At 36.8% G+C, this 17642-nt stretch overlaps 1 protein-coding gene across 7 annotated transcripts in view; it reads right to left on the reverse strand.

The window, feature by feature from the left end:
• Positions 1 to 17642, reverse strand: part of eml5 (EMAP like 5) — a 247950-nt gene that overhangs the window by 169826 nt on the left and 60482 nt on the right. For all 7 annotated transcript variants that reach the window (XR_012392979.1, XR_012392978.1, XM_068214625.1 and 4 more), the window contains exons 2-3: positions 10778 to 10937; positions 3348 to 3446 (exon numbers count right to left, since the gene is read on the reverse strand). Coding sequence is in view for 5 of the 7 variants with exons in the window: in XM_068214625.1 (XP_068070726.1) it covers positions 3348 to 3446; positions 10778 to 10937 (259 nt within the window). In the remaining 2 variants the exon portion in view is untranslated. The remainder of the gene's footprint in view (positions 1 to 3347; positions 3447 to 10777; positions 10938 to 17642) is intronic.

Below are 17642 nucleotides of genomic sequence, written 5' to 3' on the forward strand. Positions count from 1 at the left end.
ACATACCCCTATATGCATTTTTGTAGAGCGCGAAATACTTTCCAGGAGCTTTTTTAACAGTTTTGTTTTCGCAAATCTGCAGAGGCTGCCGTTTATGCTTTTTGAGTTTTTTTTTTTGTAAGTGCCATTTGCACCTGCTATCCTCATGTAAATCGACCAGAGGCCGCTGTCGACTGACAGACTGACCGATTAACTGACCCGCGCTCCTCCTTCTCTAAGCCCAACAGATGTTGTTTTAAAAAGCACAGATTTTACCACATTTTCATTTACTTTTTTATTTTTTGGCTTTTGTTTCTGTCTTACCTGCTTTCTGGAAGTGTTATTCAGCGGACTAAAAAAGCGATGTAATGCTACTCTGCTCTGCGTCTGAAATACTCCGGCATACGCAGCAAGCCACTGGACAAACTGGTAGCAGTAGAAAAGCTGTCCACATAGAGGTAAAGGGTCAGCTGGTAGCGCAAAAAGGAACAGTCTCATATCGCTGCATAGCGTTCATTCTAGCGTTCATAATCAGTCAAACTAGGAAGTAAGTTACTGGATGAAAGTAGCTTACAGATATGCTCATACAGAATTTCAAAACACTCCACTGCTTTGTTTAGATTTTAGCAACTTGCTTTTTATTAAATACTTTCCTCTGGCTACATAATTTGCGATCTTTAAAAATGTATATAGGGCATTTTCAAAATGAGCCTGTGTTGCAATGATCAATCTCATCCTAATTTTTCTTTCTATCTTCATCATTACCTTAAATCAACAGTATAAATACTGTAAAATATAAAGTGTACAGTCATGAATTTCTGAGAATCAACGCTGATTTCAGGGCTTAAAGACTTTTATATATATGTTCTTTGGCACTGAGCCAGTTTTCATAAGCACATGTTTCTTAATCATGACCATACCAAGACAGCAAGTAGCTAAACAACCATAGTTTAGTTGAAAACTACAAAACAACACAGGCTCTCATGAGAATCTGCACTAATTACTTTTGCAATTTTACAGTGAAGTACTGTTTAATCTGTTTGGGCTATTTGTGTGTGTTACAGGAAAATATGTGCAGACTTGTGTTGTGGCCCCAAGGATGTACCATCATTAGTTGGAGTGTTAATTTATGTCAAAAGAAATTAATTTTGGTGCATTCCCAGATGTTGTCTTAGTAAATTCAAGCATTTTGTTTTTGCTAACATGCTAATGGGTGTCTGTTTATATTTATAATTGTAATGTACATGTATGTGTTAACTCACTGCAATTAAATGACTAAATGGAAAAAAAAGAAGAAGCGATAGACTGTCCATATACACTACCTGACAAAGTCTTGTTGTCAATCCAAGCTTTAGGAACAACAAATAAGAATTTGACTTCTAGTTGATCATTTGGTGCCAGAGGTGGCTTATATAAAAGGGAAAGGCCTCTAGAGTAGGCTTATTTTATCAAAATAAAATACGATCATGCCTTGATTTTTAATGGTTTAATTGGGACAGTAAATTCTAATCTTGCTTAGACAAAGTCTTGTCACTTAACAGAAATAATGTACAGTATAGAATATGAAGTCATGGTGCAATGGAAAAAGTAAGTATAAGTAAGAGTAAGTATTGTGTACAGTATGAGTCTCATGAGCTTGGAGGACTGCATCCATACATCTCTGCAATGGCTCAAATAACTTAATAATAAAGTCATCTGGAATGGCAAAGAAAGTGTTCTTGCAGGACTCCCAGAGTTCATTTGATTCATTTGATTCATATTCAATGTCTCCTCCTTCATCTTACCCCAGACATCCTTAATAATGTTCACATCTAGTGACTGGGCTGGCCAATCCTGCAGCACCTTGACCTTTTGCGAACTTTGATGTGGAGGCTGAAGTATGAGAAGGAGCGCTATCCTACTGAAGAATTTGCCCTCTCCTGTGGTTTGTAATGTAATGGGCAGCACAAATGTCTTGATATAGGACCTCAGGCTGTCATACCTGTCAATCCTTCCGTTTTTCCATGGATTCTCCCATATTTTACAGTTCCATCCCGCTATCATCCCGTAAAGGTATTTACCCGTATTTCTCACGTATTTTCTGTCTTTCTCTGAAGGGTGTTAAATGAACATTAAAGAGCCGATCATCCCTTTACGCAACCCCTCGCGTTTAAATGCAAGTCTTTTCAGTGCTTTCGATTTGTTAAGGCATGAAAACACTTTGAAATAAATATAAAAACAGCGGAGATCCCTTCCTTTTCATTACAGGTGCCATCGCCCCTTCATATGCAATCCTTAAAACAGTCATATAGATGTGCATGACTGTCAGCTGACGCGCTCCACAGTGATATATAGACGCTGTTTCCCAAACAGATTCTGTACACGCGATTTGAAGCGGAGTGAAAGTCTGGTTTTTGGGTGCGTGTTTCCACATATACACATCATTAATAATAAAAACATCTAAAGGTGTCGATATTGGTGTTTTTTTTTTTTCAAACACAACTAATTTTGTATTTAATGAGCATAAAAAGTTCGGAAAGCAATCGAACGCTTTCATTATAACGTTAGATGTGCGCATTTTTAAAGTGAAACCTGTTATTTAGTGTAATCAAACTTTAAAAAATCATTCACTGCTGTTTATTCAGAATGTATAAGTTATGCAGTGAAGAAACGGTTAATGAGATTTGCTAACTTGATTCTATCTCTTTATAATAGCTAATTTTATTAAGCTGAACTGTTTGCTAATGTATTTGCTGCTAATGTAAACTATTTATTTGTTATTTTGTAAATAATAATAATAAAACATATTACTGACCATTCAACTTTTTAATTACAATGAAACAGCTCCAAAAGAGCATAGTTAGTAATTTGGGGATTTTTTAGGGGGGATCCCTTATTATGGTGAGCATATCCCTTATTTTCACACCCCAATGTTGACAGGTATGCAGGCTGTTGATGTTGCCATCTATACTGCAGATCTCTCATACGCCCCTATACTGTATGTAACTTTAAACCATGATTTTTCCTTTACTAAACTGTAAGAATCTTGGGTCCATGCTGGTTCCAATAGGTATTGTGCAGTATTTGTGATGACTGAGATCCAGTTTAACAGGTGAATCAACAGAAAAATGTACCTTCTGCCACTTTTCCCAATGATCAACTAGAAGTAAAGTTATTATTTGTTGCTCTTACAACTGGGATCCACAAGACTTTTGTCAGGTAATGTACTGTGTGTGTGTGTGTGTGTGTGTGTGTGTGTGTGTGTGTGTGTGTGTGTGTGTGTGTGTGTGTGTGTGTGTGTGTGTGTGTGTGTGTGTGTGTGTGTGTGTGTGTGTGTGTGTGTGTGTGTGTGTGTGTGTGTGTGCGTGTGTGTGTGTTTGAGTCCTTACTCTGTCTGTATGACCAGGAGCAGCAGCCAGAACTTTCCCCTGTCTCCAGTCCCACACACAGATTGTGTTTTTTGAGTCCAAGCCCACAGACACCAAACACTGCAAATACAAGGCACAAAACAAATCATATTGGAAAAGAATTTGGAGAAAAAAATCTTCATGATGAAAGACTGCAATATTAATCCAACGCTCTCATTTTTAAAGTGTAACTTAGATTTAACTTTAACTATTTATTGACCTTTGTTAAAGTACTACAGTATTTGGTTAAGGTTAGTATGAGGGCTACTGCAGCTTTAAGTTAAGTTGAATATATTACCACTATAATGAGTGCATAAAATATACAACAAGGACACAGTAATGTAAAATGTAGATTAGTAGTTAATTAGCCTGTAGATAAGAGTATATACTTCACATAGAGTATAGATAATCAAACACCTTTACATTTACACACATAAAAAGTCTGCAAAGTATCAAGAGATGGCATTGATGGAAGGTTGAACTCAATGCTTTTGAATGAACTCATGTCTCATTCACTAATCACGCTACATACGATATTCAACACATTCGAGTAATACACACTGCAAACACATTACAATAATGATGAATGGAAACAATTATGACAAAAGCAAGACTAATGTTAAGTTGGACTTTTTCTTGATTTACACACATAAATATTTACAAGTTTAAGTTTCTTCTTTGCTGGCTATTGAAGTATTTTTAGGGACAGTTTTAATGCTTTGTTAACCTAAAAAACGATGTTTTCTATCAAAAATGACCATGAGCAACCAAAGTGTGACCCTTTTTTAAAAAGAGTTAAATGTAGCAGTGCTTTAAAACAGGAGTGTAACTGAACTTTATGGAACCACTTCTTAAGCAGGGTGGGCTACACTTACTGTATAAGGTTGGTTTTATAACTTTAAGCTGTTTATGGTTCCAAAGCAATTGAACTTGACGCACTAAAATGAATTTCAGTTGAATGAGACTGTATACCCCTCTTGAAATAAAATGCCTAGACTTGTCATATATGTTACTCATCTAATTTAGCATCAAGGCTTCACTGTTAGACTTTTCATTGAATGTTTGTGGTAACTTACTGGTAACATTGTTGCCAGCAATCTACTGCAACTCCCCCATTACTGTAACTCATCTGTAAATGTGTTTTAGCCTAACAACCTCTTTTTAAAGAAAAATGCCCTAACAGTGTGGTCATAACTAAATAAAAATGTATAAATAGAAAAGTAAGTCTGATTACCTCTTGACTAACTGTTCAAAATAGTTCACCCAAAAATTCAAATTACAGCATAGTTTACTTACCCCCAAGCCATCTTCAGTGTTTATGACTTTATTTTATAAGACAAACACAGTTGGAGTATTTTTACATATCATCATGGCTCTTCCATGTTGTAAATTATGTTGGATAGTGACTTTTATTTTTAAGTTGCCAAAAGCACATAAATCCATCATCAAACTAACCCATGCACTGCCAGGGAGTTAAAATTTGTTTTATAAAGCAGATTGGCGTGCTTTTGTAAAAAAAAAAAAAATACATATATATTGAACGTTTTTAAATTATATACTCAAATCCGTGACTTCAAATGATGGCTGAACACAAATTATAAGCAACTGACATATGTTTGACAGATGATGTAAGACACATTTATAGTAAAAGCTCCAGGAATAAATCAGTCTTCCAGAAACCACTTAGCACATAGTTTGTTTACCACAGATGACAACTATGAACAAGAAAACTAGTTGAGTCGGCATTTCTGTATAACGTTATACTATATATTACTCTTAAAATGCTGCATACATGCTACACGTCTTACATCATATATATCAGTCGCACATAACGTCCATTCGGCAGCCGCCAGAAGATTGAAGGTTATTATAAATATGTTTGGCAACTCCTTGGCAACATATGGTTTAGTTTGATGACAGATTTATGTGCTTTTGTAAGCATAAAAAAATTAAAGCCACTATCCAACTGTGACGAATATTCATCCGCCCACCAGAGGGAGCTCTCTCCCGAATATTGACTGGGTACTTCCTCTGTGGTACTTCCTGGTAGCCACCATATGTAAGCACACTGCTTATGTGTGTTCATTGTGAAGTATTGCCAGTTTCACTGCCTACTGAGCGTTTTCCTACTGCTATTTCTGCCATTGTGTTATGACCTTTTTGCCTGCTCTTTTGACTACTGTTTTTGGATTTTGAACTCTGCCTTGTTTGCCTTTTCGGACTGCCTCTTTGTTTGCTTGTCGTTGGTCGCCTGGTTCATGATCACGATTCTGCCTTTGTTTGATGTTAGTTGTTTGTTTAATAAACCTCCAGCTTTTGGATTCAATCCGCCTCCATGTCTTCACCTATGGCTCCCTCACACCAACAATAATTTAGAATTTTTAGGTGAACTATCCCTTTAAGAATACACAGTACTGGTCCAACTAACAGCTAGCTAAGAAATAATCTTTTTTCTGGTTCATATTTTTGTCCCTTGTTCTCTTTTGAACAATAATTTCTTGTGGTCAAAAATTCAGTGCACCCCTACACAACCCAGACTCATTATGGATATGTACCCCTGTGTATATATCTGGAGAGCGCAACATCAGAGGCTGCTGTGTATGCTTTTTCAGATCTCAAATCTCAAACCCCGTTGCCACGAGCAAGTCTGCTCTGCCTTCCAAGTCCACCAATGTATGCTGCAAGCCACTGGGTACAATGGTAACAGCGGAAAAGCCACACGAAGATCAGCTGGTAGCGCGAAAACAAACAGAAGCTGGCGGTGGCGTCATACCACCCCATAACTTTCATTTTAAAGATGAAATGCAGCCAGATGTACCTCTGGCTACATAATTCATGCTCTTCAGAAAAGTAGACAGAGGCATGTTTTCACAATGAACCTATGTTGTTCCTACAATTAATAATTTTATTTTTAATTCTTTAAAAACATTTATTCAAGGTTGTATTTCTCCTTATTTGACTCAACAACAAGTAAAAAAAAAAAAATTTTGTGTAATCATCATAATGAAGCTGTTTATTAACTCAAAAGACAAAATAGCTATAACTGTAACGTTTTTATAAGTTTACTTCTATGGAAATATGCATACAGAATAATGGCACAAAGTCACTATACAAGTTTCACTATTAAAACAATCACCAAAGCATTCCTTTACAAATAAGGAAGAATAAAAAAACAGCAGAGCTTGAGCATTTAAAGCTCTTGCTTTGTTTTTGGCCATTTGTGTGGATGCTCATAGTTTTGATATACTTATCTTTACAGTTATGAGATTATAAGATTGTAATTTTGTCACCATCAAATATACTTCCTACCAACTACCTATTGTCAGAAGCATTTAAAACCGCATTGGTGCACAAATCAAAACCACAAGCTGTGCACGAATCATGTGTAATCTTCCCAAATGTTGTTTGCTGAAGGGAGCTCATTAGTTCAGCATCTCTTTGATGTGAGTTTGTTGTTTCCATCAAACCTGATGCACCAGTTTTCTTCTAAAGTGGCGCAGCACTGGCTCGGGCTAAAGCAAAGAGTCTTCAGTCAATTACGGCATGCTAAAACCTTTGATGAATTTAAGAAGAAAAGTGATGCTTTAGACACCCGGGGTCTCTGAGTCGGCGTCTCACTGCTCCTCTCTTTGCCTTTTCATCTGTTGGTGTGAAATATATGATGAGGCCAATTTCATGCTGAAACTCTGCAAATCACTTTCTCTGCTTCTCTGGGGTGGTGACAAGGGGTTAATTTTAAAATGAGAGTGAGCTAAGAAATGTGCAATGTCAATCTCAGAGGTACGGTTTCTCATTCTACGCGTCTATCATTATCTACAGTGAGTGGAGTGCTTTTGATAAATTGACACTGAAACCCAACTCTCATCTACTTTGGCCTTTTATTGTGCATTTTTCAGGATTCAGTATATCACATTTGTACTAAAAGCATTACACATTGCCAGTGGTCTACATGACATAGTATTAAATTTGTGTTTTGGATCAAATAATGCGGAGTAAGATCCCTTATCCTCCCTGCAGCTATTAAATCAATACCACACTCTGCCTTCCAGACTAATAAAAAATATAATTGAATTTTGGCATTTCATAAATTAGTAAAAATCCTGATAATGTTGTGTATTCTGTTATTGCAGTCTTTGTTTCTCTTTTCTCTTTCTGCAGACCAGTTTCCTTTTCTTTTTGAAAAAAAACTTTACAGTTTAGAAAAAAGGTAGCATACAAATGTTAATTAAACCATAGCAAAACAGCCTTGTTTGTGTGACTAAACCCATGTTCTGTGACAAAAACCTGATTCTTTCCTCTCACAATAAGCCACTGACAATGAATGTTTGTAGGTTTATGCATTTTGAAGCCACTGCACTGGTCATTATTTTTAATGAGGAGATGCAGGCATGTTATCCAAGCACAGATGCCAATCAAAGCCCAGTACACTTGTGTGTGGCTATCTATGTGTTTCTTAGAGGTTAAAACAGACAATTTTACAAAGGAACTGTGGATTCAGAAAATCTGGATGAACATTTATTAATTTTCCTTTAGCTTAGTCTCTTATTTATCAAGGGTCACCACATGCGGAATGAACCGGCAACTATTCCAACATATGCGGATGCCCTTCCAGGAGATATATTTAGCTGCAGACCCGCAGACCCACACACGTTTCAGGACCCACAATCCAGGACACAGAATCTAGGCAGGGGTAATTGTCATTCATTAGACTGTGAACAGTTTAGGGTTTCCCAATTCAGTTATTATTTTATTATTATATTGTAATGTACATGTTAACACCTGTGCAGTTTTGGTACAAAAATTATGTAAAAATGTGTAGACACTAATAACTATTATTTGATTAAGCAAATAAATACTATTTAAATGCTGGAGTAATACATTAATATAGTATTATATTTATTAAATGTAAAAATACTTTTATTTCATATAAAGATGTATTATAACCTATACATACTAACTTGCTTTTATTTTCTTCATTATAATGAATCCATTAATTAATCCTGTCCAATTCAGATTGTTTATATATCTCTGAAAAAGTTTCAGCAAAGCCAGCGAACAAGTGTATGCTATATTGAGCCTGTCAGATAAATAATGAATGATCATCTATGATGACTGATAGAAAACCAAATTTTTGTTCACCATAAAATCATTGGACAAAACAGAAAAGGGCTATGCTGTGCCCCACTGCCCACACTGAGAAGTGGTCAGGCTAGGGCTGCACAATATATATCGTTTCAGCATCGATATCGAAATGTGATCATCCACAGTAGTCACATAGCGATTATATGCAATACTGAGTTGGATTTTAATTACAATATATAACTTCTGAATCATAATTTATCATTTTGCAAGTGCTTTTTGAGGCCTATGACTGTGTGAGGGTTTTAAAAGCATTCAATTATTCATTCATTTTCTTGTAGGCTTAGTGCCTTTATTAATCCGGGGTTGCCACAGCGGAATGAACTGCCAACTCATCCAGCACATTTTTATGCAGCGGATGCCCTTCCAGCCACAACCCATCTCTGGGAAAGATCCACACACACTCATTCACACACAAACACATACACTTCGGACAATTTAGCCTACACAATTCACCTGTACCGCATGTCTATGGACAGTGGGGGAAACCGGAGCATCTGGAGGAAATTCCCGCAAACGCAGGGAGAACATGCAGACTCCACACAGAAATGCCAACTGACCCAGCCGAGGCTTGAACCAGCAACCCAGCGACCTTCTTGCTGTTAGGCGACAGCACTACCTACTGCGCCACTGTGTCGCCGGTTTTAAGAGCATTCAGGCATAAAAAATTGTACCATTTCTAACTTTGACAAATTAATAACAGTTAATTTTATTGAACTGTTTATAAAACAAAACACTATGCAATATTATTTTACATTTGAATATTCTATTACTGCATACCTGAATACAGTTCGACAATAATTTAATTTATCTGTGCTTGTAGATTGTTTCTTATATTTTATGCTTATAGACTCTCCTTCAAAATCATCCCAATAAATCTAAAATCATAAACTCTTTCCAAATAGATATTTAACAGATTAGTGAAATTCATATCGCAATATATTTCGCAGAATAAAAAAATATCGCAACGTTTGATTCTATCATGCAGCCCTAGTTAAGCCCATTAGTTTCACTCTTCCTCCAGCTGTAGCTTGCTTGTGTGCTGTGGTCAAGGTATAATAATTATTAATAATTATAAAGGTGCGTTCACACCAGATGCAGATAAAGCAGATAAATGATTTACATGTTAAATCAATGCACAGACGCGAATAGACATCCTGCGGCGATATTTGATCGAATGACGCGGTGCAAACGCAGAGTTTTGTGCATTTAACAAATCAATCAAGTTTTAAAATCTGAACTTAAGCAAAAATTCGTGCTGCAGTAACCAATCAGGAGCTTGCTCTAGTCTTGGCATGATTATGGCGTAGCACCTGTTGTTGGTGTTCCGAGGGGAAATCCTCCTGCTGACACAGGACAACAGCTCATCAAACTGTGCTCCTCTCAGTCGGAAGCACCGCTGAAAGTATCCATCATCCAGGTATAGTTTCTGGAGTATTTGAAAAACTTAAGGACTAGGTGCACCTCTAAAAGGATCTAGTGGAATCAGACTTGGCGCCTAAGGAATCTACGCAATTTTTCAGCCTTACCAAAGCACATAAAGCACAGCTACTCTCTCAATAAAATCCATGTTAGCCATTAAGCAACAGAACTCTAATTACGCACGAATATCACAATCTATTCGCACAAGTCGCATCTGGTGCGTTCCTAGTTTCTATTAGAAAATTTTAACCTGCACAATTTGAAGGGTAATGCAGACACAGCTTGTGCTGATTTCTGCACTTACACATCACCACCTTTGAAATTATAATCAACTAATCAGATTTAAGATCTAGAAAAAACCATAGAATGAAGTAGCAATAAAAAAAGCAAAAAATACTGCTTGGCAGGTTGAAGTAAATGCTCCTAAAAACAAATAGGCTTCATTAAGTGAAGTAAATCTTAAAATTACAGGAAAACACTTAAGCATATGACGGAAGAATCTCAAACCATTAGCTTCTAGCCATTGTCAAAACCCTAGAATACTGTCACGTTCAATGAGGGAAGAGTTTGGCTCTGTTCTCTTGGTTTGTCATCTGATGTGATCAGGGAGGATCTTGTGTGTTGTTTCTTTCAAGGTGACTACCAGCAGCTCCGGCAGATACACAGTTATGCAGTCTCACACATACTGTCACACTGCGGGTATCACACTGTTGGTGTGTTCACAGATGTGACTTCAACAACTAATAATAAACTTCACAGCGCCTCATCTTGAAAGATGAAACTTATGAGCTGATAACAATGTCAGCTCCCTGGTACACAGAGAAATCTGTCTTATTGCTCATGACTCTCACCTGTCCATCAAGGTCGAAGGCGAGACAGGCGATGCCGTGTGTGTGCATGTCCCTCAGTATGGACACCGTTTGCACAGTGTACGAGTCCCAAACACAAATATAGGGCTCCTTTCCAACCTGTCCCGTGGCCACCAGCACTCGCTCTGGATGCAGGGCTAAACTGTGGAAAGAGAAACACAATGAGGTTAGCAGAATTAATTGTCCAAGATTTGGAAATTTTCAGTGATAAAGTCTGTCAAAACAGAACACTTTTATTTTTTACTATGCAACAGTTCTCTCTGGTTCTTGAATCTGATGTAATATTAGCACTCCTACAGCCTCTTCACCCTCATGTATTACTCCCCCCACACGAGTGGCAAGCAGAGGACTACAGTTTGACAAATATTGCAGCTGTTGGACAACATAATGTACTTTTGAGGCTTTTTTTAGGTGAGAATGTAATTATTTAGACTGCATCTATGCAGCTTATTTAAAAGGACAGTGCCTTGTTTAAAGTTATAATTTTGGAGATACAGCGTAACGGCTGCCATCAGCCTGTCATACTGAGCAAAGCAAAGACGGTTGACGTTCTGCCGCAAGATGGTAACAGAGACAGCATAATAAGCCCTAAGAGGAGAAAAACTTGGCGTAATTACAAACTACAGCTGATTAAATCCTTATTCAAATGGTAAGTGACACTCTAAGTCAATCTCTCTCATATGTATGTTGTAGTGCTGTATGTAAACCATAGTAATCTGGTAGTGTTTTATTTGCTTTGGCTTTTTGGGGGTTAATTATTGTGATCTCCCAATTGCAAAAAAAAAACAAAAAAAACTGGGAACTCTTTGTAGACTGATGGCATTTCATGCCGTTCAGTCTTATAATCCTAAAATGTCAGCAATATCACCTATTTTGTCATTGCTTTAGACATTTTGCTAGAGAATCATTCAAACACTAGCTATAAAGTGACGTTTCTAAATTAGCAACAGTTTTGCTGTTTCGACCTCAGCTGCAGATGTGAATGAAAGGCAGAAAAAAGCAAGAGTTTTTGGACTCTCAGTGTTTAATTTTCTTTTTTATATACACAATTATGTCGTCAAACTGTTGTATAAACGTATTATCACTCTCATAGCAGTGCAATATGGCTGTACATCGTCCCTGGTGGGAAACTAAGGCACTCGGCTTGCGAATATACAGCCATATCGCACTGCTATGAGTGATATAGCTCATTTAAAAAAGGCAGTTGCTGACAAGTAGACCAGAGATATCATACTTACGGTCTGTTGGCCAAATCTGGCCTGCCATATCATTTTATGTGGCCCACAAGAGCATTTGTTTCACACTAAATGTAAATTTAAGTATTCATGTGAATGGATTACTTACAAAATCAATGCAAATTATTCTGTAATATTGTGGTAAAGTGATTGGACCCCCCAATTCAACCTAGGATGGAGGAGAGGGTTATATAAGAATTGTTAATGGGAAGCAAGGAAAAAGAGGGAGAGCGGGTTCGAAAAAAATGAGAAGAACAGTGCTAGAGGACTAGTCTGCCTTAAATAAGTTTTAGGGAGTAGGTTATTGGTTAAGGAGGCAAAGTGAGGCCTAGTTTGGCTGCCGAACCTTTGTTCAAGCAAACTCCAATTTAATGAACTATGGCACTGTGTAGATTTAGCTGATTACTGTCATGGTCACACTAGGAAGACAAAGATGGATATATATTTCATGGTATTTTTTTGTGTAATGCAACAAATAATGAGAGTTGAAGCGGATAAGTGGTGTAGCAGAGAAAGAGTGATCTCACACCCAGTTCAAAAGGTAAGTATCAGATGTTCAGTAATACACCAACATAACTTTAGTCACTCCCTTTAAGCAGATTAGTTTGCATCCACAGGAGAAGGAGGACATCCACAGAAGAGTACAAGAGGAAGAGGTAGAGGGAGAGTCGATGAAGAAAACCATCTGACTTTGATTCCTGACGGTGAGTGAATGAATGAGGTGAGTCTTTATTGTGCATGGGTGGTTGCGGGTACAGGTGCAACTGATCAGTAATCAGGTGATAGTTCATGGGTGTGGTGGATGGTGAAGAAGAGCAGTGATTGGGGCTGCAGGAACGAGTCAAGGGTGTGACAATTACAGAGCCAACTTTACTGACAAAATGTGCACACAAAATGCCTTCCATCATACAGCCCTATCCATTTAATTATAAACATGTAGCACCCCAGTGACATTTTTTGTACCTTTATTTCTGAGTGTATATTTCTAATCAAAATATCTGATGTTGACAATAACCATGCTTTTTGCAAGGTGATGCAACAGACTTTTATTATAAAAATATTATAAAAAATTATAAAAATTTTACTAATCATTTTAATTGCACAACTACATCAAGAGCAGTATCAAGAGAAACTATTGGTAAGCAGCTCAGACATTATTTGCTTATTCACACCTCCTGTTACTCAAGATCAGTTTATGGCCCTGGTGCTCATATACTTTTTAACTTTTTGCACGTCAAGTAGTAAATCACTTTCTTTCTGAACAAAAAGTATTCGTTTTTTTATAGTTCTGAAATTAAACAAAAACTAAATAAAAAATTAAGTGATGATGACCAAAACTATAATAAAATTATACTGACATTTAGACAAGGGGTTGTTTCCTCGCATGTTTCATTTTAGCTGCGGCTACAGTTTCGCTAACCCGCTAACTCGTGCTAGGTTCACGCGCTGTCTGCATCTGCTGCAGTCGTCATGACAAAAGACATTAACAGTGTACCTCTATCATGGCATAGAAACTGCTTTATTCAGGACGTCATTCAGCGATGTGATTATTTCTTTTGTCTAGGATTTAATGATGCTGTAGTGCTCTGCTTATCAGGAGGACACATGCAACATACAAGATAACAAAGTGCACTATTATTTATTATGTACATCTTCGCTTTATAACTCCTCTATGTGAGTTAACACAGCCATGGGACTGAGTGCACATTTTACAAAATAACACAATTACTCTACTCCACTTAATTAATCTACTTATATATTTTATTTAGTGCTATACAGTATATATAAATGATATTTTTTCTTCTGAAGAAAGTTTTATTTGTTTTATTTTGGCTAGAATAAAAGCATTTTTAAACTTTTTTAAACTCCATTGTAAGGACAAAACTATAAGCCCCTTTAAACTATATTTTTTCGATGGTCTACAGAAAAAAACGTCGTAATACATTAATTTGTCTAACTATCCTAACCTGCCTAGTTAACCTAATTGACCTAGTTAAGCCTTTAAATATTACTTTAAGCTGTATAAAAGTGTCTGGAAAAACATTTAGTAAAATATTATCTATTGTCATCATGGCAAAGATAAAATAAATCAGTATCAGATATGAGTTATTAAAACTGTTATGTTTAGAAATGTGTTGAGGAAATCCATGTGATTGCGGGGAGAACATGCAAATTCCACACAGAAACGCCAACTGACCCAGCCAAGGCTCAAACCTGCGTCCTTCTTGCTGTGAGGCGACAGCACTACCTACTGCGCCACCGCGTATATACTTGTATAAACTGACATTGCAAAGACAGACTGGTTAAAAAGACTAGTAGTTTACCATGTTAAAATAAAGGGTGTGCTTGATCATTGCACACTCTTGCATTTGAGATGGTTACTGTTCTTACATGTGGATATATTAATGACACATAATATCACATATTACTTATTATATAAATAAACAATGCACATCCAATTTGTGGTCTTCAATGGAAAAGCTATATTCCATATATTAATTAGACCGTTTTATTTCATTTTAAGTTTGAATATTTTGTATGAATAAATGAATACAATATTTAATTAAATTACACTTAAATTAAACCAAATATATTTTTGTCAACTAAATCTAAAGAAGATTTAGTCAACTAAAATCGTATGAAATTTAGTCGACTAAAACTAAAATGATTCTGAAGACTAAAATATGACTAAATTACTTATTACAACATTGATTTAAAATTTGCAGTCAAAATTAACATTGCACCTATGGAGTAGTCCAATAGGACTACAGTGAACATTGAGAAGATTATATCATGACCCCATTAAACACCTCTACTCATTAGTCCATATTTTACTGTTATTGAATTGTTGCTATTGCAAAATATTTGAAAAGTTTTTTAGCTTAAGACTTCTCTGAAGCTTGATTTTGGCAAAGATTAAGTCACATGACCATAGTGTAATACATCTGGTTTGTGGCCCAGGCATTTGAAATGCCTGGTAATACTGTCTCACCTTGAGTACTGAGGTTTGTTACGCTGCAGTAACAGGAGAGCATGTTAAGTATTTACAGAGAGAAAGAGCAGTTGAGAGAAATGCACTGGCCAAAATTTGCTAATTAGCTAACCGTTCTGCCAATGCCATACATTCCAGACTGTCGCAAACAAGTCTTGATTTATTAAAATAACTTATTTAAAAAGTACATTTTGGCATGTGCTGTACATTTCTGGGCAGCTCTAGTAAGTCAAGCTTTTGCTAATTATCATTTCCCACAATCAGGAGTGAAAGTGAGAATAGAGCTTTTAGTTATCAGAGACCTATGAAGAGTTAATCTGGGTAACACACTATCTTCTGCAACCTAAAACTCGTACAGATAAAGGCTGTAAAAACAATGTGTTCTAAATGTAAATGCAGTCAATGTACATTCCTTCTACATTTTGAAATAACCATTTATTTTGATCCCACAGCATGTAGCATTATCCATAATAATGCCGTGGTGCAGAAATGGCACAGACGTGAGGGGGAAAAATCAGGTCATTGCGGTTCACGGAGCAGTTTTCACTCTCACCATCACACTAGTCCACCAAATTCATTCAGGCTTGCCTTCGCATGCCCTAGGAAATCCCAGAGGCATCCAAATGTTGCATAACATCTGTCCAGTTTTACTATATTCTCTCAAACACTCTCTCCTTCCCATATACACAAATACACTCTCTACATCTCTCTCTCTCTCTCTCTCTCTCTCTCTCTCTCTCTCTCTCTCTCTCTCTTCCATATTTATTAGCCTCATCAGTGGCTCTTCTCACAGAACATGTTTTGAATTTTTTTGCTTTTAATGTGCTGGAACTTTTCAAATGTTGTATTTTAGACATGGCCTTTTTAAACTTTTGCAAACATTTTTTATTCCATTCCCAAGCATCTCTCATTTCAACCTGCTTGTGTGCTACTGGCCCTTAACTGTACATTGACTCCATCATCTGACTATTGGGCAAGAACAATTGTCCTGGAGCCTGATGGAGGCAGAGGGATGTCAGACTATGGTGGAGCTGAGGGAGCACCAAGCCAAGACAGAGCTGAAATTTAACGTCTCAAGGTGGAGTCATGGTCCCAAGGTGTAACAGGTAAATCTGTTTTACAGACTGGAGTAGGGTTGGGTACTGAAACCCAGTGCCATTATGGCACTGGTACCTAGTGTGTAAGTGTTATGCATTGGACAGAATCAGCATATGAATTTTGGTACCTAATTTCGGTGTCATCAAGGGGTGCACCAATGCACACATAAGTATGTGTTGTGTCACAACATATTTAAAGATTTCATTCTAAACATCTTTGAGGGATACATACATTGTCAGTGATGTTAGATCTTGTTCTTGTTATTTAGATATAAAAAGCAAAGGGTGGAGTATGGCGCATCTGGTGAGTGACTTCCTTCAGATTCATCAACACACATGATCCCCTTCATTAAATTTACTTAAACTAACCATTCTAAAGTATGACTATATTTTACAAGCTAAGGATTCTGGCACACCAACATGAAGCAGATGCTTTATAAAAGCTGCGTGTAAGAGGGGAAACATGTCAAACTTAACAAAATATTTAAGGGCACAGGAAATTAACTTAAAGGCAGAGGAATGTAGGAATGCAGCCAGGTATTTGACAGTTTGCGACATCATCTGGCACTTTCACTGAGTATGTTTACATGGACACCAATATACCTCCAATTTTAATATAATTAAGACAACACTTTTATTAGGAGTCTACCATGTAAACAGCGATTTTTTATTAACTTAAAAGACCACAGACACCTGCATCATAAAATGCAAATATTTTTTCTTTCCATTCTGCATGCGATATCAAATAAAAAATAAAAAATAACAACAACACTCTACCACCAGTCCTTACTTCATATTCTCATCCAATACCTCGGTTTACCATGGGACATAAATGAAAAGTTCCTGGATGAAAGTGAAACTGCCAAACTGCGGTTAAAATCAACAAATTAAAAATGAAACACCCGAAATTACATGAAACTTCAAAGGAAACGTGCGTAACGCGGCGACGTAATGACGTTAATTGAACTATGTGCTATAACATATAAAACAGGATCATACAATGGACATTCAAAAAGCAACTCATATAAAAACCTTAATCATTTTATTGTCTCATTCACATAAAGGCTGATGATAAGGCTTTTACTGATGTCCATGTAAAAGTAGTCATAAGCCCCAACCCTAAAAAAAAAAAGGAATTCACTGATTTTGATATTGTTTAACTAAAATTATTTTTAAAATTGTAAAATAACTTTGTGGCTCAAAAATCTGTTTAGGCCCCATTTTGGCATTGGTGCCATTTAAACAAAAGTACCAATTTAGCACCAGTATCTGGAGAAGGATCCGGTATAGACTGGAGAAGGAAGAGGTGTTTACCACAATAGTTAGAGCACAGGACCTGGGAGGCACGAAAGAAGCAGGTAAATCTAGAGACATGAATGTAGCGTGCAGATGAATAATGTGGAGGAAAGGATACTGGGCAGGATTGCAGTATCCAAACTGCAGGACTTGGCTGAGAATGAGAGACTGGAGTCATAAGCTGATTCCATAATCAAATCAATGAGCCAGTGTTTTTTTATCTATAT

Source organism: Danio rerio, chromosome 17 (genome assembly GCF_049306965.1).
Source record: "Danio rerio strain Tuebingen ecotype United States chromosome 17, GRCz12tu, whole genome shotgun sequence".
In the NCBI taxonomy this organism is placed as follows: domain Eukaryota; kingdom Metazoa; phylum Chordata; class Actinopteri; order Cypriniformes; family Danionidae; genus Danio; species Danio rerio.